Genomic DNA, 24,913 nt, shown 5'->3' on the forward strand with positions numbered 1-24,913 from the left:
GTGCACCCTCTCGGGAAGCCGGGAGGATGTTCTTCCCCGAACGGCAAACGGGCGGAGGCAGGCTGGGACCCTGAGGCCGGGGGAGCGCCAGGAGCCAGGGCAGGAGCAGGCCCTGCTGGCAGCTGCGCCCAAGGACAAGCAGCCTGGGGCGGCGTGGGCAGGGCGGGGCTCCGGGGGGAGGTGAGACCGAGTAGGCACTTAGGTCAGGGGTCCCCCAAACTGAGGGGAGGCCCCCCTCCTGCAGGAGGATGCAAGGGTGAATTGAGACATGCACAGAAACCAAGTAAACAAACCGGAGAGGCAATTATTAACTCCAGGGGAAACCAAAAGTTGTGCAAGAAAAGCAACTATAACCCCGGGACACCTTGTTCTCTGCCGGGGCCGTGGCGATGCAGCTGTGAGAACACTCTTCACTCTGGCATGGTGGCGGGCCAGGGGACCCTAATGTGAACACGCACACAAACGCAGTCGAAAGGCCTGTGGTTTGGTGGGACCTGGATTTTAAATGACAGGAGATGCGGCTAAGAGTGACCCTGGAAAGGATCAGGGCCGGAGACGACGTTTATTATTATTCGCCTAAAAAAACCACTTTACTTTTTAAAATAATATGCGTATAACTTTGATAAACGTTAAAACGAAAACCTCAACGTAGGCTCGACTAAAGGAGGCAGTGGCAGTAAGGGGAGTCGGCGTCCGGTTTAATCGCTGGTACAATCTGTTACTCCGCTGACATCAAACTGTTTAAGATGATGTGGATCAGACAGCTTAGCGTCAGGGTTTCCAACGAGGCATGTACGTTATTTCAGATTTGTAATTTCAGGGTGAAGGGTGTGAGAATTCAAATAGTTTTGCGGAGTGAAATGTTTATGACTGGAGAGCCACCGTATCTGCACACTTAATGTCTTGGATGTGCCTTGGTTGGTTTTGTCTTGGGCTTTGGTTCGGGCGACGCGGCAGGTGGAATAATGACTCTCCCCTCCCCCCGAAGGTGCCCGTGCCCTAATCCCCGGCCCCTGTGGATGCTCCTGCCCACGGCAGAAGGGCCCGGAGATGGGGAGACTGTCCGGGGGACTCAGCCTAATTACATGGAGCTTTTCTGGCTGCAGAAAACCAGACAGGTGGTTCACGAGAAGGACTTGGCCGCTGTTTCTGGCTTTGAAGGTGGAGGCTGGGGCCACGAGCCAAGGAATGTGGCAGCCTCTGGAAGCTGAGCTCGGCCTGCAGTTCACAGCCAGCCAAGCACGGGGCCTTGGCCCTGCCGCTGCAAGGAAATGAATGCCTGCCCAGCGCCCAGCGCATGCCATGCCTCACCCCGCAAGCCAAACCCCAACCTGAGGGAAGAGAACCCGGATTCTCCCCGGGAACCTCCAGGAAGACGTGCTCTGGGGGCGCCTCGGCTGTGGCCAGGCGAGGCCTGGGCCGGACGTCTGACATATAGAAACAACCGCCTGGGTGGGTTGTAGCCACAAAGTCTGGGTGATTCTTGTAGCAGCCACAGGCACCTGGTCGGTGGGAGCTTCCCCGGGTTGGCCTCTGAAACGCCTAAAAGGAACCCTGAATGCACTACATGTACGTGTACGCATGCAGTGTGAATGGTCAGTGTTTACATCTGAGAACAGAGGAGGGGGCCCGAGAGAAGCCAGTCCAGGGCAATGGGGGTGGTTGGCGGTGGGCAGGACGGGGGTGGGGGAGGCCCCTGGGGGGTGAGTTTGAAGGAGGCACCGTGAGGAGCAGGGGAGGAGTCTGACCTGACCCCTCTAGGCCAGGGAAGGTGGGAGAGAAAAGAGCCCTTTGGAGGGGCTGCAGGGCCCAGCCTCAGAGCCGTGCAAGCTCAGAGAGGGTTCCGGAGCGGCTGCGCTGCAGGCGGGATGGGGCGCCAGAACCACGTGGTGCTGGGGGCTGGGTGTCTCTGGCTGCTCCTCCCGCCAGGTGGGGGCCCTGCAACCTGCCCGATGCTGCAGGTGCCGGACCATTGACTGGAGGTGGGCGCTCCCTGTGGGTCTGTGGTGCCCCCCTCAAGGGCACCCACAGCTTGGAGGGTGGGGTCATGGGAAGGAATGGTGAGCTGGGAGGCAGGTGGGGTGAGGGGATCCTGGTTCCAGGAATGGGCGTGGCCACATCACGGCCGCCCTCCCCGCCGGTGGGCTCAGCCCCCATCCCCACGGCCAGGGTCTCTCAGGAGGGAGGGCCCTCGTCCAGGCCGCCGGTCCCAGGCCTGGCGCCCCGCTTCCCTGTGCGTCACTGGGCTCCGCGGTACTTGAGGAAGGTGCTTTCTAGGAAGGCGGCCAGCTTGGTCCGGTCGTCCTGCAGGGCGGGAGGTCGGCATAGGGGACCGGCCCCCTCCCCTCCCCTCCCCTCCCTCCCCACCTGGCCAAGCGGCCGGTACCTCGTGCAGGAAGCCATAGTGCACCAGCTCTGCTGCCAGGTCCTGGGCGCTGTCCGCTGTGCAGAGGCCAAGGGGGCAGGTGTAAGGTCAGGGGCACAGGAAAAGCAGGGGCAGTGGCTGCTCCCACCACTGCAGGCGGGCGGGGCGGGGCGGATCCCGGTGGCGCGCATGGTGCGCATGTCCACTTACTTGGGAGCAGGTCGTAAGTGAGCTGCCGGTGCAGCCGGTCCTCTAGCACGAGCAGCAGCGTGAGCTGGGGAGGCGAGAGGCAAGGTCAGCTCTGGCCCGCCCCTGCCCCGCCCCGCCCCCCAGCCTGGGCACCCCACTCCCAGCCCCACCCCCAGCCTGGGCCCCCGACTCCCAGCCCCACCCCCAGCCTGGGCCCCCCACTCCCAGCCCCCCCCCAGCCTGGGCCCCCCACTCCCAGCCCCCCCCCAGCCTGGGCCCCGCGCCCCCACCCCCAGCCTGGGCCCGGCGCCCCCACCCTGCTCACATGCCAGCGCGCCTTGTCCTCGCTCCTCTCCAGGTTACACTGCATCTGGATCACCTGGGGGCGGTGGGGGCCCAAGGTCACCCACGAAGGCTCAGACTCAGCAACTGAGGAGCAAGAGCGGATGCACCTCCAAGGGGCCCAGAGGGAGAGAGGCCTGGGCCGGGGCTGGTCACCGCTCACGAGGGTGTGAGAGGGTCTGCACAGGTGCAGGGAACAGCTGGGCAGAGGGGGCTGGGCAAGCAGAGGTCGGAGCACAGGAAACAGCAGGGCCAGGCCCCGCTGAGGGCCCCACGGGCTCTGGGCAGCGCTGGCTGTTGGGACATGACTTCTGGCTGCGGTGTGGAGGGGAGCCAAGAGGAAGGAGGCCAGCGGGGAGGGGGGCATCCAGGTAGGGAACAGAGGTGCCCGGAGCAGGGCAGTGACCATGGAGATACCCACAAGGGCAAAGCCAGAGGCTCTGGAACCAGGGGTTATGGACATGGAAGCAGGGAGGGAGCCAGGCAGGAGGAGGGGCCGGGAAAACATGATGCCGAGGGGGGCGTGGGGGGCACCAGGACAACAACGTCAAGGAGTCAGCAAGCCAAGGGGGCGGCTTCAGAGGGGCGGGGGCAGGTGAGATTCCCCGACAAGGGCTCCTGGAGCAGGGCCAGCTCTTAGGACACAGGCAGCAAGAGGTGGGAGAGGGGTGTCTGTAGGGGCAAGGAGTCTCTGGGAAAGGGGGTACCCCAGCTTCTCTTAACACCCCCAACTCCACAGAGGGGTCGGCCCGGCTCTGGTTTCCAGCAGTGTGGAGAGTGGGGCTGGGGACACTCCAGGCCCAGCCGCGTGCGGGGCACCCGCCTGGCAGTGCCCAGCAGGGTGGGGGCTCACCTTTCTGGTCTCTGAGTCAAAGGGCTCTGGCGTGGGGGTCTTGGCCTTCTGGGCCTCCTCTGGGGGCGGGGCTAGCACGCGGGGCAGCCCCAGGGGCCGAGCAGCAGCAAAGTTCATCAGAGGGTAGATCCCGTTTCTGGGGACACAGCGGGGATGACTGGGGGCTCGGGCCTGGCAGCCACCTGCCCCCCGCCTCACGCCAGCTCTCACCTGACGTCCTCTAGGAATTTGTCCAGCTCCATGCAGGAGACCTCCGAGTACCTGGCATGGGCGTGAGAAGCACATGAGGGCAGCTGGCCGGCCCGCCTGGCCCGGGGCAGGAGGGAGCGGGGCCAGCCAGATGGAGAAGCGAGGCCCGGGGCAGCGGCGCTCACCGCCACTGCAGGGGGGGCCGGGGGGGCCGGCAGATCTCGGCCAGCACTGCGTGCATGTCCATGGACTTGGTCTTCTCCTCCACCACGTTCTCAGGCATGAGGTCTGCAGGCCAGAGGGGCACTCAGGGGCCGAGCTGGCGCCCTGCCTCATCCCCACCCCGGGCCCTGCCCCCCTCCCCCCCCCCCCCTCCGCCCTCACACTGGTGCTGGATGAAGCAGTGAGCTGCCAGGAGCTTCAGCGAGTGCACCTCGAAGAGCACGCGGTGGAACAGGAGGTTGTGGGCAGAGGGCCTGTGGGCGGGGTCCCGCGCCAGGCAGGAGAGGATGAACTCCTGGGGGCCAGGAGAGAAGAGGCCGCGCTGCATGGAGTTTCTCTGCTCTGGCCCTGAGGCCCCCAGACCGCAAGGGTCCCCCCCTGGAGCCTTCATGACGTGCACAGGGGGAGGCATCCTGCTAGCCGCCAGGACTGATCCTACAAACAGGACAGCCAGGCCCTGGGTCCCTAACTTCCCCTCAAACTCACAAAAACCTGGTGCGGGGTGAGGGTGGGGGGCCGGGAGCACTGTAGTCGGATTCACAGAGGAAGTCTGCAGGAGGGCGGGCAGATCAGCCTGCCACGCCCCCCCCAGCAGGTCACATGGCCTTGCATGAACCCACCCACCTTGGCCAGCCCTTCTGCTGGAGATGACCTTGAAAGGTCCCTGCCCCCCATCCATGCCTTGCACTGCCTGCCTCTCTTGTCTGTCTGGGCTCCACCTCCCCGCCAGCCCCATCCAGGCCCCATCACTTTTCTCTCCCATCCCCAGAGGCCGTGTGCTTAAGCCAGATTCCCAGACTCCAGCCAGAGGCTGTGGGTGAAGCTCCATCCCAGGCTCCGTCTGCCCACCCAGCTGCCCACACAAAGGCTTAAAGGCAACAATGTGGAGCCAGGCAGACCAGGTGCAAACACTGGGTCCACTGCTCACTCGGGAGCCTCTCTGAGCCTCAGTTTTTTTATCTATAAAATGGGCATCACAACAGTACTCACCCACTATGTCTCTGGTTTCCCTGACCTAATGATGTGCCCTTAAAAAAAAAAAAAAATAGAGGCCAGCCGGGCCATAGTGGCTCAGTGGTTGAGCCGTGGACCTATGAACCAGGAGGTCACAGTTCAAGGTTCAGTTCTTGGTCAGGGCACGGCCGGGGTTGTGGGCTTGATCCCCAGTGGGGGGCATGCAGGAGGCAGTGGTCCATGATTCTCTCTCATCGTTGATGTTTCTATCTCTCTCTCCCTTCCTCTCTGAGATCAATAAAAATATATTAAAAAAAAAAAAAGATGTGCCCTTGGAGGCTTCAGGCTTGGAACTCAACACCCACTCAAGTAAGGCCCTCCTGGTGGGCGGCCCGGGCAGCCCTGACCCACGCACCCCCAGGACTGCCCCAAACCTGGCACCAGACCCCCTTGGGGGGGGAGCACTGCTTACCCGCATGTTGGGGTCGCTCAGGGAGTGCCTGGCCCGCGCGATGGCCTCCTCGGTGACCCGGGTGTCCCCGTTGGCCTGGATCTCCAGCACGGCCATCTGAGGGCAGGGCTGGTCAGGCGGGCGGGGTGCCAGGGGAGATGGGGCGGGCAGCTGGGCAGAGGCCAGGCGGCCATGGCCGTACCTCCAGCGCGCACATCCCAAAGGAGAAGATGTCCACGGCGGTGCGGTCAGCAACCTCTGAGAGCGGGACAGCGCGTCAGGCGGCTGTGGGGCGGGGCGGGGGGCTGCTGCAGGAGGCAGGGGGGCGGGGCGGCCTCGCGGAGCGGACTCACCTCCATACTCCGGGGGGAAGAAGTGCAGGTTCCGCAGTTCCTCCCGCTCCGCGCGGATGGGGCTTCGAAGGTCATCGGGGAGCGCTAGGAGGGGCGTGGAGATGAGCAGACCGGCCCTCTCCGCGGCCCTCCATCCCCGAGGGCCCCCACGCACCGTTGGAGAAGATGCGGTGCCACACTGCGCGGGGCGCGGGGGAGAAAGAGCGGGGTCAGCGGGGTGGGGCTGCGGGCGGCCGGCCCTCGGCCCGCCGTCCCCGCTCCGCCCCGACCTGCCCGCACCGGAGCCGATCTTGATGAGGCCGTTGTGCTGGATGAAGATGGTGTCGCTCGTCAGGTTCCCGTGGATGATGGGGGGGCTGCAGGCGTGCAGGAAGCTGCCGGCCGGGGAGCGGAGAGCGGGTCAGGGGCGCTGGGAGGAGGGTGGGCGGGGCAGGGGCGCGGGCGCGGGCGGCCCAGACTCACCTGAGCGCCGACAGGATCTGCGTGCACCAGCGCTTCCAGGCCTGGCGGCGGGCGGGCGCATCCGTGGGTCGGACGGGCGGGGAGAGGCGGCTGGGCCTGCAGGGCCCCCACCGCGACCCCTGCCCCGGCTCAACCCCGTTCCTGCTCCCGAAGCCGCCCCTCTCCCCGCGCGTCCCGACCCCACCTCTCCCCGCCCGCTCCCCGCTCCCCATACCCGCGCGTTCATGGCCTTGTGGTTCTTCTTGGTCTTTTTGAGGAACTGCTTGAGGCTGCCCGACGACACGTACTCCGTGATGAAGATAACCTGCAGGGCGGGCGGACGGTATCGGGCTCCGCCAGCTGCGGGCGCCGGTGCCCACGGGCGCCCCACCCGCCGCGCCGCGCCCGCTCCCGCCGGCCGCTCACCCTCGCGCGGGCCTCGGAGGCGTCCAGCCAGTACTTGTGCAGCTTCACGATGTTGGGGTGGTCCACCAGCACCAGCTGCTCAAACATGGTCTGGATCTTCTCCTGGGAGGCGTGGGGGTGCGGTCACGAGGTGGCCACCAGCGGTGGGTGCGGGGGACGCCACAGGCCTCACCTCGTGTGCAGAGAAGGCCTTCCTGTCGCTGAAGCGCAGCTCGTTCCACACCACCTCCACGCCCTCCTCCGTGTCCATGGCCAGGAAGGTGCTCTGCACGCCCGGCATGTTGCCCTGGTTCACCTGGGGGTGGGGTGGGGGTTGTCGGGGAGGCGGCGGGGCTGGGGCTCCGCTCACACCCTTCCCACGGCCCAGCCCGGAGGCGGGCCTGGCCCTGGGGCGGGGGGGGGGAGCTGAGGGCACCCAGGGGCGGGGCTGAGGGGTTTGGAGCAGGTTCAGGGCGCCGAGCAGGTCCCCGGAGGCTGGTGGCTGGTCCCAGGGGCCTGGGGAAGTGGCTCTGCTAGGCTGGCCCTTAGGGATCGGGGTTCCTCTCCAGGGCGCGGGCCCAGGCCAAAGGGGTGCACGAACGGGGTCGCCCCCTCGAGGCTGCGGAGAGGTTTCGGGTCTCCTGCTCCCCCAGCGACCCCCGGACCCGTCCCCGTGGTGCCCACCTGCTCCCGCCGCTTCTGCCAGCGGCCGCACGGGCTCTCTTCCAGGATGTCGCTCTCGTCTTCGCTCTCCTCCTCCCGCTCCCGCTCCCGGCCCCGCCTGGGCGCAGGCTCGGGAGCCGCCATGGCTCGGCGGGCCCAGGCCGCCGCCCGCCCTGCGATCCGCCGCCGCCGCCCGCCCGCCCAGGCCCTGCGCACAGAGCCGAGCCCGGTGCGGAGCCGCCACTGCTGGGAGCCACGACCCAGGCTCTGGGAATTGAGCGGAGCGGGCGCGCGACCCGGAGGGCGGAGCCCGCCCGCCCGGCCGGAGCCGCCTCCTCGGACCGGATCCCGAGTGGAGCTCCCCGCGGGCGGCTGAGCCCGCGCAGCGCGCGAGCAGGCCCCGCCCGTCGGCGCCCGCAGCCCCGCCCCGCCAGTCCCCGCCCTGGAGCCACGCCCGACCGCAGGCCCCGCCCCGCGCGAGGCCGCGCCCTGGCCCAGGGCCGTCCATCCTCGGCTAAGACCGGCCCCGCCACCCGGCCCCGCAGCCCAATCTGAGCCCCGCCCCACGTGAAGCCCCGCCCCAGGTTAGGTCCGTCCCACCAAGGCCCCGCCCCACAGAACAAGCCACGCCCCGGCGCAGGCGGCACCGATCCCCGCGTTCCGCGTACCGGCCGGACGCCCACCCTTAAGCCCCGCCCCACAGAAGGCCCGGTCTCGCCTGAGACCCCGCCCCGACTCCCCCCACCTGTCCATCGCGGGCTAATCCCCGCCCCCTAGAAAGTCCTGCCCCGCCCACCTGGCTAATGCCTCGCCCCTCGGGCCCGCCCCTGTCTAGGCCACACCCACCCGCGCCTACGGCCCCGCCCCGGAAAAGCCCACACGAGGCCCCGCCCCCACTTCTCTCTGGAGGAGGCGGGGTGGAGCCGCGTCCCTCCCTGCTTCCCTGGGCGCTGCAGCCAGCGGGGCGGCCAGGATCGGGTCCTGGGGCCGGCCCAGCCCAGCTCTTAGAGCCTCGCGTTCTCCCCCTGCCCACCGCACCCCCGTCACGAACAGCCCGGAACCGCGGTGGCCTCCGGGCTTCCCCCTCGGTTGGACCCAGAGTGGAGGGGACTGGGGCAGCCTGCTGGCCGGCTTGCTCCCCTGGGGTCTGGGGGGGCGGCCTGGGATCTGCACCTGGACCTGAGACCCGGGCCGGCCGGGAGGCCCGCTCTCCCACAGGAATGCGGGGAGGAGTCGCCTTCCCTGGGCGATCCCTGGCGCTGCAGGTGGATCCTAAAGTGAGAGTCATGAGTGAGGCCGCTAAACGGAGGAACGGATGGGGTGGATTAGCACACAAAAGGCACACTGACTTCAAACGGAAGAAAGGCTTTAATAACAACCAGAAAACACAAAAACGCTGCAGACACCCCAGTGTGACAGGCTGAGGTCCCAGGAACAGAAAGTCCTTTGTTCCAAGCGCAGCGGAGCCTATAAGATGGCCACCCGCCAATATTCCCAGAAATAAAAACAAAGCACAAGGGGGGCCACCGCTGGTCAGGAGGAACACAGCCAGGGAACAGGCCTGCTCTGGATGCAAAGGAAACACGCGCACCACGGGAGGCCATGGGAAGGGAACAATGTTACCAGATACATTTAAACACTGAGCCGCCCAGCCATTGGCTCCGTGGTTGAGCAACGGCCCAGGAACCCAGAGGTCCCGGGTTCGATGCCAGGGTTGCCCACTCCATCCCCAGAACGGGGCTTGCTGGAGGCAGCTGACCGATGTTTCTCTCTCATCCATGTTTCTATCTCCCTATCGCTCTCCTCTCACTATAAAATCAAAAATGTATACATTTTAAAAACTAAGTGAAACCAAATTAAAGAATATTTTAAAATCTTGAAGAGTAGAGTAAGATAAATTTGAGAGTTAACATTCCACCACACGAGAAGTCCGTTCACCCTCAAGACAGAGAAAGAAGTAACAGGCCAGTTTCAGGGTCAGGAGTGGCCTTCTGCAACAGCTGCATGTAGGTGAGGTTCTCGTGCGTGTTGGGGTCGAAGAAGCCCTTGGTGTCGTCGCTGGGGTCGGCCAGAACGCGGTTCATCTCCTCGTCGAAGTAGCCGTTCTTGTAGGCCACCTCCACGGGCACGCGGTGGCTGTGCACGGGGTCGATGATGCCGCCCGTGGCGATCTGGGCCTCCAGCAGGCGGATGCCGTGGTCCCGGACGATCAGCTCCTTCTTCATGGCCTGGAAGAGGGAGATCTGCTCCCCGGTGTAGGGGTCGGTGTAGCCGGTGACCGCCCGCTCGGCCGACAGCAGCTTGTCCCGGATCTCGCCGCCCACCAGGTCCGCGGCCACGGCCTCGTCCACGGACAGCCGCCGGTTGCCCACGGGGTCGATGAGGAAGCCGGTGGCCGCCTGGGCCTCCAGCAGCACCAGGGCCGTGCCCGGCCGCAGGTGGCCCTTCCACATGGCCTGGTAGACGCTCATCTTCTCCCGCCTCCCGGGCTGGTCCCTGGCGGGCACCAGCACCCCCGCGATGCAGCTCGTGCCCTCCAGGTAGCGCTTGACCGAGTCCATCTTCATCACCTCCTGGGGGCTCTTGGTGCCCTGGGCCAGGCCCTGCAGGGTCTCGGGGTCCAGGACCTGGGAGGCGCCCAGCTGGGACGCGGTCACCTGGCGCCTCAGGCCCGGGAAGGACATCTTGCTGAGCCGTTGCTCCGTCTCCTCGACGACCTGGGTGAGGACGGCCACCAGGCCCGGCAGGGCCAGGGCGCCGGCCGCGTGCTGGGCCAGCAGCTCTTCCCGGCGGGCCTGGCTCAGGTAGGAGGAGGAGAGGACGTCCCACACGGACACCGGCTGCCCCTGGAATCGCCCGGCATGCACCTCCATGGTGGCCGCACGCAGAGCCTGCTCCTGGAGGCGCCTGGCGGCCTGGGGGTCGGCCTGGGGGTCACCACGCCCCGGGGGGCTGGCCTCCTGGAGGTGCTGGGTGCCCTGGGCCCCCTCGGCCTCCTCGATGATGGTGGTCAGCCGGCGGGTCAGCGCGGGCAGGCCCAGCCTCCCCGAGCGGAACTGGGCCAGCAGCTGCTCCCTGCTGCCGGCGCTCACGTAGTCGGACTCCAGCACGTCCCACACGGGTACGGCCCGCCCCCGCAGGCGGCCCACCTTCACCTCCATGGTGACGGCGCTCAGGGCCCGCTGAGGGTCGGCCGGGGCCGGGTGCGGGCTCCCTTCCGGGGCCCCGGCCAGCAGCGAGGTGAGCGAGGCGCCCAGCTCCTGCGCGGTCAGCGTGCCCGCCCGGTACTTGACCAGCAGGTCCTGCCGCAGGCTCTCGGACACCTCCCGGTAGAAGAGCAGCTCCCAGACCGAGACGTCCAGGCCCTGGGTGCCGCCGGCGCCAGGGGGCAGCGTCACGCGGATGTCGTGCAGGGCGCGGCGCAGCTCCTCGCTGAGCTGGCGCACGACGGAGCCCTGGCCGGCCAGCTGCAGCATGTAGAGCCCCGTGTCGGGGTCGCGCACGCAGCGACGCAGCAGCTGCATGTAGGTGAGGTTCTCGTGCGTGTTGGGGTCAAAGAAGCCCTTGGTGTCGTCGCTGGGGTCGGCCAGAACGCGGTTCATCTCCTCGTCGAAGTAGCCGTTCTTGTAGGCCACCTCCACGGGCACGCGGTGGCTGTGCACGGGGTCGATGATGCCGCCCGTGGCGATCTGGGCCTCCAGCAGGCGGATGCCGTGGTCCCGGACGATCAGCTCCTTCTTCATGGCCTGGAAGAGGGAGATCTGCTCCCCGGTGTAGGGGTCGGTGTAGCCGGTGACCGCCCGCTCGGCCGACAGCAGCTTGTCCCGGATCTCGCCGCCCACCAGGTCCGCGGCCACGGCCTCGTCCACGGACAGCCGCCGGTTGCCCACGGGGTCGATGAGGAAGCCGGTGGCCGCCTGGGCCTCCAGCAGCACCAGGGCCGTGCCCGGCCGCAGGTGGCCCTTCCACATGGCCTGGTAGACGCTCATCTTCTCCCGCCTCCCGGGCTGGTCCCTGGCGGGCACCAGCACCCCCGCGATGCAGCTCGTGCCCTCCAGGTAGCGCTTGACCGAGTCCATCTTCATCACCTCCTGGGGGCTCTTGGTGCCCTGGGCCAGGCCCTGCAGGGTCTCGGGGTCCAGGACCTGGGAGGCGCCCAGCTGGGACGCGGTCACCTGGCGCCTCAGGCCCGGGAAGGACATCTTGCTGAGCCGTTGCTCCGTCTCCTCGACGACCTGGGTGAGGACGGCCACCAGGCCCGGCAGGGCCAGGGCGCCGGCCGCGTGCTGGGCCAGCAGCTCTTCCCGGCGGGCCTGGCTCAGGTAGGAGGAGGAGAGGACGTCCCACACGGACACCGGCTGCCCCTGGAATCGCCCGGCATGCACCTCCATGGTGGCCGCACGCAGAGCCTGCTCCTGGAGGCGCCTGGCGGCCTGGGGGTCGGCCTGGGGGTCACCACGCCCCGGGGGGCTGGCCTCCTGGAGGTGCTGGGTGCCCTGGGCCCCCTCGGCCTCCTCGATGATGGTGGTCAGCCGGCGGGTCAGCGCGGGCAGGCCCAGCCTCCCCGAGCGGAACTGGGCCAGCAGCTGCTCCCTGCTGCCGGCGCTCACGTAGTCGGACTCCAGCACGTCCCACACGGGTACGGCCCGCCCCCGCAGGCGGCCCACCTTCACCTCCATGGTGACGGCGCTCAGGGCCCGCTGAGGGTCGGCCGGGGCCGGGTGCGGGCTCCCTTCCGGGGCCCCGGCCAGCAGCGAGGTGAGCGAGGCGCCCAGCTCCTGCGCGGTCAGCGTGCCCGCCCGGTACTTGACCAGCAGGTCCTGCCGCAGGCTCTCGGACACCTCCCGGTAGAAGAGCAGCTCCCAGACCGAGACGTCCAGGCCCTGGGTGCCGCCGGCGCCAGGGGGCAGCGTCACGCGGATGTCGTGCAGGGCGCGGCGCAGCTCCTCGCTGAGCTGGCGCACGACGGAGCCCTGGCCGGCCAGCTGCAGCATGTAGAGCCCCGTGTCGGGGTCGCGCACGCAGCGACGCAGCAGCTGCATGTAGGTGAGGTTCTCGTGCGTGTTGGGGTCAAAGAAGCCCTTGGTGTCGTCGCTGGGGTCGGCCAGAACGCGGTTCATCTCCTCGTCGAAGTAGCCGTTCTTGTAGGCCACCTCCACGGGCACGCGGTGGCTGTGCACGGGGTCGATGATGCCGCCCGTGGCGATCTGGGCCTCCAGCAGGCGGATGCCGTGGTCCCGGACGATCAGCTCCTTCTTCATGGCCTGGAAGAGGGAGATCTGCTCCCCGGTGTAGGGGTCGGTGTAGCCGGTGACCGCCCGCTCGGCCGACAGCAGCTTGTCCCGGATCTCGCCGCCCACCAGGTCCGCGGCCACGGCCTCGTCCACGGACAGCCGCCGGTTGCCCACGGGGTCGATGAGGAAGCCGGTGGCCGCCTGGGCCTCCAGCAGCACCAGGGCCGTGCCCGGCCGCAGGTGGCCCTTCCACATGGCCTGGTAGACGCTCATCTTCTCCCGCCTCCCGGGCTGGTCCCTGGCGGGCACCAGCACCCCCGCGATGCAGCTCGTGCCCTCCAGGTAGCGCTTGACCGAGTCCATCTTCATCACCTCCTGGGGGCTCTTGGTGCCCTGGGCCAGGCCCTGCAGGGTCTCGGGGTCCAGGACCTGGGAGGCGCCCAGCTGGGACGCGGTCACCTGGCGCCTCAGGCCCGGGAAGGACATCTTGCTGAGCCGTTGCTCCGTCTCCTCGACGACCTGGGTGAGGACGGCCACCAGGCCCGGCAGGGCCAGGGCGCCGGCCGCGTGCTGGGCCAGCAGCTCTTCCCGGCGGGCCTGGCTCAGGTAGGAGGAGGAGAGGACGTCCCACACGGACACCGGCTGCCCCTGGAATCGCCCGGCATGCACCTCCATGGTGGCCGCACGCAGAGCCTGCTCCTGGAGGCGCCTGGCGGCCTGGGGGTCGGCCTGGGGGTCACCACGCCCCGGGGGGCTGGCCTCCTGGAGGTGCTGGGTGCCCTGGGCCCCCTCGGCCTCCTCGATGATGGTGGTCAGCCGGCGGGTCAGCGCGGGCAGGCCCAGCCTCCCCGAGCGGAACTGGGCCAGCAGCTGCTCCCTGCTGCCGGCGCTCACGTAGTCGGACTCCAGCACGTCCCACACGGGTACGGCCCGCCCCCGCAGGCGGCCCACCTTCACCTCCATGGTGACGGCGCTCAGGGCCCGCTGAGGGTCGGCCGGGGCCGGGTGCGGGCTCCCTTCCGGGGCCCCGGCCAGCAGCGAGGTGAGCGAGGCGCCCAGCTCCTGCGCGGTCAGCGTGCCCGCCCGGTACTTGACCAGCAGGTCCTGCCGCAGGCTCTCGGACACCTCCCGGTAGAAGAGCAGCTCCCAGACCGAGACGTCCAGGCCCTGGGTGCCGCCGGCGCCAGGGGGCAGCGTCACGCGGATGTCGTGCAGGGCGCGGCGCAGCTCCTCGCTGAGCTGGCGCACGACGGAGCCCTGGCCGGCCAGCTGCAGCATGTAGAGCCCCGTGTCGGGGTCGCGCACGCAGCGACGCAGCAGCTGCATGTAGGTGAGGTTCTCGTGCGTGTTGGGGTCAAAGAAGCCCTTGGTGTCGTCGCTGGGGTCGGCCAGAACGCGGTTCATCTCCTCGTCGAAGTAGCCGTTCTTGTAGGCCACCTCCACGGGCACGCGGTGGCTGTGCACGGGGTCGATGATGCCGCCCGTGGCGATCTGGGCCTCCAGCAGGCGGATGCCGTGGTCCCGGACGATCAGCTCCTTCTTCATGGCCTGGAAGAGGGAGATCTGCTCCCCGGTGTAGGGGTCGGTGTAGCCGGTGACCGCCCGCTCGGCCGACAGCAGCTTGTCCCGGATCTCGCCGCCCACCAGGTCCGCGGCCACGGCCTCGTCCACGGACAGCCGCCGGTTGCCCACGGGGTCGATGAGGAAGCCGGTGGCCGCCTGGGCCTCCAGCAGCACCAGGGCCGTGCCCGGCCGCAGGTGGCCCTTCCACATGGCCTGGTAGACGCTCATCTTCTCCCGCCTCCCGGGCTGGTCCCTGGCGGGCACCAGCACCCCCGCGATGCAGCTCGTGCCCTCCAGGTAGCGCTTGACCGAGTCCATCTTCATCACCTCCTGGGGGCTCTTGGTGCCCTGGGCCAGGCCCTGCAGGGTCTCGGGGTCCAGGACCTGGGAGGCGCCCAGCTGGGACGCGGTCACCTGGCGCCTCAGGCCCGGGAAGGACATCTTGCTGAGCCGTTGCTCCGTCTCCTCGACGACCTGGGTGAGGACGGCCACCAGGCCCGGCAGGGCCAGGGCGCCGGCCGCGTGCTGGGCCAGCAGCTCTTCCCGGCGGGCCTGGCTCAGGTAGGAGGAGGAGAGGACGTCCCACACGGACACCGGCTGCCCCTGGAATCGCCCGGCATGCACCTCCATGGTGGCCGCACGCAGAGCCTGCTCCTGGAGGCGCCTGGCGGCCTGGGGGTCGGCCTGGGGGTCACCACGCCCCGGGGGGCTGGCCTCCTGGAGGTGCTGGGTGCCCTGGGCCCCCTCGGCCTCCTCGATGATGGTGGTCAGCCGGCGGGTCAGCGCGGGCAGGCCCAGCCTCCCCGAGCGGAACTGGGCCAGCAGCTGCTCCCTGCTGCCGGCGCTCACGTAGTCGGACTCCAGCACGTCCCACACGGGTACGGCCCGCCCCCGCAGGCGGCCCACCTTCACCTCCATGGTGACGGCGCTCAGGGCCCGCTGAGGGTCGGCCGGGGCCGGGTGCGGGCTCCCTTCCGGGGCCCCGGCCAGCAGCGAGGTGAGCGAGGCGCCCAGCTCCTGCGCGGTCAGCGTGCCCGCCCGGTACTTGACCAGCAGGTCCTGCCGCAGGCTCTCGGACACCTCCCGGTAGAAGAGCAGCTCCCAGACCGAGACGTCCAGGCCCTGGGTGCCGCCGGCGCCAGGGGGCAGCGTCACGCGGATGTCGTGCAGGGCGCGGCGCAGCTCCTCGCTGAGCTGGCGCACGACGGAGCCCTGGCCGGCCAGCTGCAGCATGTAGAGCCCCGTGTCGGGGTCGCGCACGCAGCGACGCAGCAGCTGCATGTAGGTGAGGTTCTCGTGCGTGTTGGGGTCAAAGAAGCCCTTGGTGTCGTCGCTGGGGTCGGCCAGAACGCGGTTCATCTCCTCGTCGAAGTAGCCGTTCTTGTAGGCCACCTCCACGGGCACGCGGTGGCTGTGCACGGGGTCGATGATGCCGCCCGTGGCGATCTGGGCCTCCAGCAGGCGGATGCCGTGGTCCCGGACGATCAGCTCCTTCTTCATGGCCTGGAAGAGGGAGATCTGCTCCCCGGTGTAGGGGTCGGTGTAGCCGGTGACCGCCCGCTCGGCCGACAGCAGCTTGTCCCGGATCTCGCCGCCCACCAGGTCCGCGGCCACGGCCTCGTCCACGGACAGCCGCCGGTTGCCCACGGGGTCGATGAGGAAGCCGGTGGCCGCCTGGGCCTCCAGCAGCACCAGGGCCGTGCCCGGCCGCAGGTGGCCCTTCCACATGGCCTGGTAGACGCTCATCTTCTCCCGCCTCCCGGGCTGGTCCCTGGCGGGCACCAGCACCCCCGCGATGCAGCTCGTGCCCTCCAGGTAGCGCTTGACCGAGTCCATCTTCATCACCTCCTGGGGGCTCTTGGTGCCCTGGGCCAGGCCCTGCAGGGTCTCGGGGTCCAGGACCTGGGAGGCGCCCAGCTGGGACGCGGTCACCTGGCGCCTCAGGCCCGGGAAGGACATCTTGCTGAGCCGTTGCTCCGTCTCCTCGACGACCTGGGTGAGGACGGCCACCAGGCCCGGCAGGGCCAGGGCGCCGGCCGCGTGCTGGGCCAGCAGCTCTTCCCGGCGGGCCTGGCTCAGGTAGGAGGAGGAGAGGACGTCCCACACGGACACCGGCTGCCCCTGGAATCGCCCGGCATGCACCTCCATGGTGGCCGCACGCAGAGCCTGCTCCTGGAGGCGCCTGGCGGCCTGGGGGTCGGCCTGGGGGTCACCACGCCCCGGGGGGCTGGCCTCCTGGAGGTGCTGGGTGCCCTGGGCCCCCTCGGCCTCCTCGATGATGGTGGTCAGCCGGCGGGTCAGCGCGGGCAGGCCCAGCCTCCCCGAGCGGAACTGGGCCAGCAGCTGCTCCCTGCTGCCGGCGCTCACGTAGTCGGACTCCAGCACGTCCCACACGGGTACGGCCCGCCCCCGCAGGCGGCCCACCTTCACCTCCATGGTGACGGCGCTCAGGGCCCGCTGAGGGTCGGCCGGGGCCGGGTGCGGGCTCCCTTCCGGGGCCCCGGCCAGCAGCGAGGTGAGCGAGGCGCCCAGCTCCTGCGCGGTCAGCGTGCCCGCCCGGTACTTGACCAGCAGGTCCTGCCGCAGGCTCTCGGACACCTCCCGGTAGAAGAGCAGCTCCCAGACCGAGACGTCCAGGCCCTGGGTGCCGCCGGCGCCAGGGGGCAGCGTCACGCGGATGTCGTGCAGGGCGCGGCGCAGCTCCTCGCTGAGCTGGCGCACGACGGAGCCCTGGCCGGCCAGCTGCAGCATGTAGAGCCCCGTGTCGGGGTCGCGCACGCAGCGACGCAGCAGCTGCATGTAGGTGAGGTTCTCGTGCGTGTTGGGGTCAAAGAAGCCCTTGGTGTCGTCGCTGGGGTCGGCCAGAACGCGGTTCATCTCCTCGTCGAAGTAGCCGTTCTTGTAGGCCACCTCCACGGGCACGCGGTGGCTGTGCACGGGGTCGATGATGCCGCCCGTGGCGATCTGGGCCTCCAGCAGGCGGATGCCGTGGTCCCGGACGATCAGCTCCTTCTTCATGGCCTGGAAGAGGGAGATCTGCTCCCCGGTGTAGGGGTCGGTGTAGCCGGTGACCGCCCGCTCGGCCGACAGCAGCTTGTCCCGGATCTCGCCGCCCACCAGGTCCGCGGCCACGGCCTCGTCCACGGACAGCCGCCGGTTGCCCACGGGGTCGATGAGGAAGCCGGTGGCCGCCTGGGCCTCCAGCAGCACCAGGGCCGTGCCCGGCCGCAGGTGGCCCTTCCACATGGCCTGGTAGATGCTCATCTTCTCCCGCCTCCCGGGCTGGTCCCTGGCGGGCACCAGCACCCCCGCGATGCAGCTCGTGCCCTCCAGGTATCGCCTCACGCCGGCTTCCTGCCCCACGTCCTCCACGCTGCTGTGGCCCGCCTCCAGTTGCTGCAGCGTTTCCTGGGTGATGATGGCCGCCTGGAAGAGCTCGGTGGCCGTGATGTGCCTCCGGATGCCCCGGAACCACAGCTGCCTTGCGCTCTTCTCCTTCTCGTCGATCATCACGAAGATTTTGTTCACCACCTTGTCCAGCGCCTTGGCCGTGTCTCGCTTGTACCTTCCCACCAACTCCAGCTTCTTCTCCTCCGTGACGTACTCGGAGTTCAGCAGCTCCCACACGGACGGCCGCTGTCCCCGGTACCTGCCCACTGGGACGTCCACCCGCTCGACCTCCAGGGCCTTCCTCGTGGCCTCGTCGATGTGCGTGGTGTCCTTCCGGTCGCGGGTCACGGGGAACAGAGCCCAGCCCGTCCCCTCTTCCTGGCGGCTTCGCCCCTGAAGCTCCTGGTACGTCACCTTCTCGTGGGTGTTGGGGTCCACGAACCTCTTGTTCATGCGCTTCTGATCAGACACGAGGGCGTAGGTGTCTCGGCGCAGACAGCCGCGCGCGTAGGCCGTGTCCAGCGGGAGCCGGAGGTGGTGCCGCGGGTCGATGACCCCGCCCGTGGCCACCTGCACTTCCAGCAGCCGGAGCGCCTCCTCCCGCTTGACCAGCTTTCTGTCCATGGCCTGGGACAGTGGGACCGTGTCCCCCGTGTCTGGGTCCGCGTAGCCTTTGGCGGCCCTCTCGGCGTCCAGGAGCCTCTCCCGCAGCTCCTCGCCCACCAGGCCCGCGGCCACGGCCTCGTCCACCGAGAGCCTCCGGCGGCCGCGGGGGTCCAGCAGGAAGCCCGTGGCCGCCTGGGCCTCCAGCAGCTGGGCCGCGAACCCCGTGGGGACGAGGCCCCTCACGCTGGCCTCGTAGAGGCTCAGCACCTCCTGCGTGGAGGGGACAGTCACCCCCGCGACGCAGCCGCTGCCCTGCAGGGCGACCCTCACGTTCGGCAGCTCCAGCAGGGCCTGGGCCCCGGGCTGCGAGTCCAGCGTCTTTTTGTCGATGACGCCGGCGTTGAACAACTCCGCGGCGGTCACCTCCCCGCCGATCCCGGCCACCCTGACCGCCTGGTGTTGCTTCTCTGTCTCCTCCACGACGGCCGTGATGAGGCCCAGCAGCTGCTGCAGGTTCAGGGCCCGGGCGTGCCACTGCTGGGCCAGCTCCCGCCGCCGCTCCTCCGAGAAGTACTGCGACGACAGCAGGTCCCAGACGGAGACGGTCCGCCCGGCGAACTGGCCCACGCGCGGGGTCATGGTCTGCGCCCGCAGAGCCCGCCTGGTGGCCTCGTCCACGTACGCGTACGTCTCCCCTCTCTTAATGATTTGCAGCAGGTACAGGCCGGTCTCGGGGTCGCGCACGCAGCGCTCCAGCAGCTGCAGGTACGTGAGGTTCTCGTGCGTGTTGGGGTCGAAGAAGCCCTTGGTGTCGTCGCTGGGGTCGGCCAGGATGCGGTTCATCTCCTCGTCGAAGTAGCCGCGCTGGTAGGCCACCTCCACGGGCACGCGGTGGCTGTGCACGGGGTCGATGATGCCGCCCGTGGCGATCTGGGCCTCCAGCAGGCGGATGCCGTGGTCCCGGACGATCAGTTCCTTCTTCATGGCCTGGAAGAGGGAGATCTGCTCCCCGGTGTAGGGGTCGGTGTAGCCGGTGACCGCCCGCTCGGCCGACAGCAGCTTCTGGTAGGTTTCCTTGCCGAACATCCCTGCCCCGAAGGCCTCCTCCACGGTCAGCTTCCGGTTCTCCGTGGGGTCGATGAGGAAGCCGGTGGCCGCCTGGGCCTCCAGCAGCACCAGGGCCGTGCCCGGCCGCAGGAGGCCCCTGCTCAGGGCCTCCGAGATGCTCATCCGCTCCTGGGTGGCCTGGACCAGGACGCCGGCGATGAAGTTGCCTCCCTCCAGGAAGGCCCGCACGCTGTCCATGGCGGTCACCTCCTGCACCGTCCTCGTGCCCTGGTTCAGCTCGTCCAGGGTCTTCTTGTCGATCACGTGGGACCGGAACAGGTCGCCGGCCGACACCTGCTTGCGCAGCCCCCGGAAGACGGCCTGCGCGGGCTTGGTCTCCGAGGCCTCCACCAGGGCGGTGAGGGCCTGCACCACCTGCCGCAGGGCCGTGGCCCGCCCCGACTGGCAGAGCGCCGCCAGCTCACGCCGCTTCTGGTCGCCCACGTACTCCGAGTGCAGCAGGTCCCAGAGCGAAACTGTGAGCCCCTTGAACCTCCCGGCCCCGACGGGCACCTTCATGGCCCTGAGGGCCACGGCCGTGTGGTTGTCCACCTCCAGGGCCACGCCCTGGGGGAGGGGCAGCAGCCACAGGCTGGTGTCCGCGTCCAGGGCACAGCGCTCCCTCAGCTGCTGGTAGGTCACCCGGTCCCGCCGGCTGGGGTCGAAGAAGAACTTGCTGTCCTCGTCCGTCCCGGTCAGCGCCTGGAGCGTCCGCTCGTCCAGGAGGCCCAGCCTGCAGGCTGCTTCCGGGGGGAGGTGCACCCCATGGGCGGGGTCCACGGCGCCCCCCGTGGCCAGCTGGGCCTGCAGGAGGGGCAGGCCCTCCCGCCGGGGCACGAGCCCCTTCTCCATGGCCTGCCACAGCGAGAGGGGGCTCCCGGAGAAGGGGTCGGTGTAGCCCGCCACGGCCCGCTCCGCCTGCCGCAGCTGCTCACTCAGCGCCCCGCTCACCAGCCCGGCCTTGACCGCGGCTTCCACAGACAGCCTCTGGTTGGTCAGAGGGTCCACGAGGGAGCCGCACGCGGCCTGGGCCTCCAGCAGGCTCTGCCCCAGGCCGGGGGGCAGCAGGCCGTCCTGCATGGCCTGGGCGATGCTGGCCTTGGTCCCCGAGGGCTGGAGCAGCACGCCGGCCACGGCGCCCGTGCCCCACAGGCAGGCCTTCACCGTGGGCTCCTCGGCCACCTCAGCGGGCGACCGTGTGCCCTGGGTCAGCGCCGCCAGGGTCTCCTGAGTGATGATGCCCGCGTCCAGCAGCCAGACCGCGGGAACCTCGCCCCGAGGGCCGGGCACGGTGACCCGGGCCCGCGCCAGGAGCTTGGCCGCCTGCACCCAGCCCCGCACGGCCGCCTGCAGCTGCGGCACCGTGGTCTTGCCCACCTGCACGTCCTCCAGGAAGCCCCGCCGCTGCTCCTCCGTGAAGTGGCAGGAGGCCAGCAGCTCCCAGAGGGACGAGCCGTCCTCCGCGCCCGGCGTGGCCTGCAGGGTCTCCCGCAGCTGCTGGTCGGAGGGGCCGGCGGGCACGCCTTCCTGCAGGGGCAGCAGGTAGAGGCCGGAAGCCTCGTCCTTCAGACACTGCCCCAGGAGCCGGGCGTAGCTGGTGCGGCCCTGGCCGTCCGGCGTGGGGAAGGTGTCCGGGGAGCTGGACAAGGCCGCCTGCATCTCCTGGTCGATGCAGCCACGCTCGGCGGCCACGGGCAGGGGGAGGTGGTAGTGGCCCGTGGGGTCGATGACCCCTCCCGTGGCCACCTGGGCCTCCAGGAGGCGGGCGGCCTGCTCCTCCCGGACGAGGCCCTTCTTCATGGCCTGGAACAGGGACACCCGCTCCTGGGAAAAGGGGTCTCGGAAGCCGGTCAGGGCGCCCTCGGCCCGTCGCAGCCGGGCGTACAGCTCGGGCCCCACCAGCTCCCGGCGCACGGCCTCCTCCACCGACAGGGCCTCCAGGCCGTCGGGGTCCGTCAGGGCTCCGGTGGCCGCCTGGGCCTCCAGCAGGGCCAGGGCCAGGCCGGGCCGCAGCAGCTGCTGCTTCATGGCCTGGTAGAGGCTGAGCCTCCGGTTGGAGGCCGGCAGCAGCACCCCGCCCACGGCGCCCGAGCCGCGCAGGGACGTGCGGACGCCTTCCACGCGGAGCAGGGCCTCGGGGCTGAGCGTCCCCGCCAGCAGCCGGTCCAGGAGCTCCTGGTCGATGATCTGGGCCTCCAGGAGCTGGTAGGCGGTGGCCCGGCCCCGCAGGGCGGGCAGCGTGACGTCCGCACACCTGGCCGCCTCCCTCTGCAGCAGCTGGGCCACCTGCTCCAGGGAGACCTCGCGCCGCCGGAAGCTGTGCAGGAGCTGCCGCCGCCGGGCCTCACTGAAGCACTCGGAGTTGAGCAGCTCCCACGCGGACACCCGGCGCCCCCGGAACCGCCCGTACTTCCCCGGGAGCAGCAGGTTCTGGAAGGCCCGCCGGGTGGCCGCGTCCGCCAGCTGGGGCTGGGCGCTGCTGAGCGGCAGCAGGTACAGGCCGGTCTCGGGGTCGCGCACGCAGCGCTCCAGCAGCTGCATGTAGGTGAGGTTCTCGTGCGTGTTGGGGTCGAAGAAGCCCTTGGTGTCGTCGCTGGGGTCGGCCAGGACGTGGTTCATCTCCTCGTCGAAGTAGCCGTTCTTGTAGGCCACCTCCACGGGCACGCGGTGGCTGTGCACGGGGTCGATGATGCCGCCCGTGGCGATCTGGGCCTCCAGCAGGCGGATGCCGTGGTCCCGGACGATCAGCTCCTTCTTCATGGCCTGGAAGAGGGAGATCTGCTCCCCGGTGTAGGGGTCGGTGTAGCCGGTGACCGCCCGCTCGGCCGACAGCAGCTTGGCGAACACGCCGGGCCCGATGACGCCGGCCCTCAGCGCCTCCTGCACGGAGTACCTCTTGTTCTCCTTGGGGTCGATGACGAAGCCGGTGGCGGCCTGCGCCTCCAGCAGGATGAGGGCCGTGCCCGGCCTGAGCAGCCCCTTCCGCTGCGCCTCGTCGATGCTGAGCCGCTCCTGGGAGCCGGGCAGCAGCAGGCCGGCGATGCAGCCCGTGCCCTGCAGGTACCGCTGCACGGAGTCCAGGCTGCCCACGTGCTGGGCCGTGGTCTGCCCGCGTGCCAGCTGCTCGTACACCTCCGGGCCGATGATCTCTGCCTTCAGCAGCTCCCCGGGGGTCACGGGGACCCGCAGCCCCGAGAAGGTGGTCTTGGCCGTGGCAGCGGCCTGCTCCAGGGTGGTCCTCAGCACCGCGGCCAGCTCCTCCACCGACAGGGCCCCCGCCCGGTGCTGCTGGGCCAGCGCCGCCCTCTGCCCCGCGGGCACGGCCTCAGAGAAGAGCAGCTCCCACAGCGACACGGGCCGGCCCCGGAACTTGCCCGCGGAGACGGTGGTGGTGGCGGCACTCAGGGCCTCCTGGGTGCTGTGCTCGATGAACGGGAGTCCCTGTGGCTCCTCCCCAGGGGCCTCCCCAGGGAGGGGCAGGAAGGCCAGCCCCGTCTCGGGGTCGGTGAGGCAGCGGGCCAGCAGCTGCCCGTAGCTGAGGCTCTCCTGCGTGCCGGGGTCCGAGAAGCCCGCGGCCCGTGAGAGCTGCTGCTGCGTCTCCTCGTCCAGGCAGGCGAAGCGCAGGGCGGCTTCCAGGGGCAGCCGCAGCCTGCGGGCCGGGCACACCAGCCCGCCCGTGGCCAGCTGCGCATCCAGGAGCCGCAGCGCCAGGGGTCTGTCCGCCAGCCCCTTCTTCATGGCCTGGAAGAGGGGGAGGCGGGAGCCGCTGAAGGGGTCGGGGAACCCCGCCACCGCCTGCTCAGCCTCCAGGAGCGGCCCGTGCAGCTCGGGGCCCACCAGGCCCGCCCGGACCGCCTCGTCCACGCACAGCCGCTGGCCGGTGGCCGGATCCACCAGCGTGCCGGTGGCGGCCTGGGCCTCGAGCAGCGGCAGCGCGGCGCCCAGCGGGAGCAGGTGCTCAGCCACGGCCTGGAAGAAGCTCTTCTTGCGGCCGGCGGGCAGCAGGACGACGCCCGCCACAGCCCCGGTGCCCTGCAGGTAGCGCCGCACCTGGGGGCGCGCGCTCACGTCGGGCACCGCCAGCCGGCCCTCCTGCAGGCCCCGGGCCGTCTCCTCGTCCAGGACCCCCGCCTCCAGCAGCTCCGCCAAGCTGGCCGCCCCGCTCAGCGTGCGGAAGGTGGTCTTCAGCGGCAGCAGGGCCAGCCCGGTGCCGGGGGCCCGCACGCACCTGCCCAGCAGCTCGCGGTAGCTCAGCCGCTCTAGCGTGTTGGGGTCCAGGAAGCCCGGAGCGCGCTCCTCCAGGCCGCGCTGCGTCTCCCGGTCCAGGAGGCCCTGCTGGCAGGCCAGCTCCGGGGCCACCCGCACACCCCGGGAGGGGTCCACCAGGCCGCCCGTGGCCAGCTGGGCCTCCAGCCAGCCCCACCCCAGGGCCCGGTCCACCACCTCCTTCCCAATGGCCTGGAAGAGGGGCAGCTTCTCGCCCCCGTAGGGGTCAGCGTAGCCGGTGACCGCCCGCTCAGCCGCCAGCAGCTTCTCCCGCAGCTCCAGGCCCACCAGGCCCCGCTGCAGGGCCACCGACACGGGCAGCAGCTGGCCCTGCGCGGGGTCCACCAGGCCCCCGGTGGCCGCCTGGGCCTCCAGCAGAGCCAGCCCGAGCCCGGCGGGCAGCAGGCCCTGCTTCATGGCCGCGTAGAGGCTTAGGGCCCGGCCAGAGGCCTCCACCAACACCCCGGCCACGCTCCTGGCCTGGGGCCCAGGGGGAGAGCCAGCTTCCGGCACGGCCTTCATGGTCTTGGGGACCGTGGTCGACTCGGGGCCGCTGGTGGCCAGGACGTCAGGAAAAGCGTCGCCGTTCATGGTGCCGGCTGGCTGCAGGCCTCGCTCTCCGGGATCCGCTATCTGCTCCCTGCGGAGGGTGGAAGGGTCCGTGAGAGCCCTGGATGGCTCAGGGGGGCAAGGTCACCCGGGAGCAATCGGGGGCCAATCCCAGAGTCTGGGCGCCCTCCAGGGGACGGGGTCAGCATCCAGGTGAGTCCCTCCATCCCCGGGCCGGCCCAGGAGGGACCAGGGCACGGACACCCTAGCGACGCCTCTGCTCCCTCCTGTGGACACGCTCAGGCCTCCCTCCAGCCCAGCACCCTCCTCCCCGACCCCATGCCCGGGAGGTGCTGGGCCCCGCGTGCCTGCCTCGGGCCTCACCACCGTGTTCACGGACACCAGCTCCCAGCTCATCCTTCGCCCGGTGACCTACAAACTCACGCCCTCTCTCCGGCTTCCTGCTGGCCGCAGCCCCACACCCCACATCCCCTCTTCCACCCTGTGACCCCCCAAGTCCCCCTCCCAGGCTGGCTCCATGTCCTTTCCCCACCCGTGCTCCCTCTCGGTATGGCTTCTCTGTGCCCACACCTGGGCACACCTGGGCGTCCGGGATGCCAGAGTCCGTGCCGAGTGCTGGCCTGGCGGGGCAATGGGCAGGGGCAGGCACAGTCTCCAGCCCGTGGGTCCCGGTCAGCTGACTCCAAGCCCAGCCCCTCCACGCTGTCCCCTCCGCCAAGAGCCGCGCACGATTCCCTGAGCGGCAGGGAC

At 69.7% G+C, this 24,913-nt stretch overlaps 2 protein-coding genes across 2 annotated transcripts; both read right to left on the reverse strand.

Moving 5' to 3' along the window:
- Positions 1–561: 561 nt before the first annotated feature.
- NRBP2 (nuclear receptor binding protein 2) lies at positions 562–7,766 on the reverse strand. Its single transcript, XM_059672464.1, has 18 exons — positions 7,449–7,766; positions 6,958–7,080; positions 6,786–6,887; positions 6,595–6,684; positions 6,381–6,421; positions 6,198–6,292; positions 6,073–6,096; positions 5,919–6,002; positions 5,768–5,823; positions 5,587–5,682; positions 4,323–4,455; positions 4,124–4,226; positions 3,960–4,010; positions 3,750–3,885; positions 2,880–2,933; positions 2,576–2,639; positions 2,387–2,442; positions 562–2,304 (listed from the first exon to the last, which is right to left on the reverse strand). The coding sequence occupies exons 1-18, from the start codon at positions 7,569–7,571 to the stop codon at positions 2,239–2,241; spliced, it is 1,497 nt and encodes a 498-aa protein (XP_059528447.1). The 5' UTR covers positions 7,572–7,766; the 3' UTR covers positions 562–2,238.
- A 1,010-nt stretch (positions 7,767–8,776) lies between these two features.
- Positions 8,777–24,454, reverse strand: EPPK1 (epiplakin 1). The gene has a single exon (XM_059672424.1). The coding sequence runs from the start codon at positions 24,182–24,184 to the stop codon at positions 9,368–9,370; it is 14,817 nt and encodes a 4,938-aa protein (XP_059528407.1). The 5' UTR covers positions 24,185–24,454; the 3' UTR covers positions 8,777–9,367.
- Positions 24,455–24,913: the final 459 nt, after the last annotated feature.

This window comes from Myotis daubentonii, chromosome 17 (genome assembly GCF_963259705.1).
Source record: "Myotis daubentonii chromosome 17, mMyoDau2.1, whole genome shotgun sequence".
In the NCBI taxonomy this organism is placed as follows: Eukaryota; Metazoa; Chordata; class Mammalia; order Chiroptera; family Vespertilionidae; genus Myotis; species Myotis daubentonii.

Bases quoted from the DNA above. Each gene is read 5' to 3' on its own strand.
- EPPK1 (XM_059672424.1), bottom strand. From the start codon at position 24,184: ATGAACGGCGACGCTTTTCCTGACGTCCTGGCCACCAGCGGCCCCGAG.
- NRBP2 (XM_059672464.1), bottom strand. From the start codon at position 7,571: ATGGCGGCTCCCGAGCCTGCGCCCAGGCGGGGCCGGGAGCGGGAGCGG. The intron at 6,888-6,957 runs GTGAGGCCTGTG...CACGCCTCCCAG, and splicing joins AGGCCTTCTCTGCACACGAG to GAGAAGATCCAGACCATGTT. The intron at 2,305-2,386 runs GTACCGGCCGCT...CCCGCCCTGCAG, and splicing joins ACTATGGCTTCCTGCACGAG to GACGACCGGACCAAGCTGGC.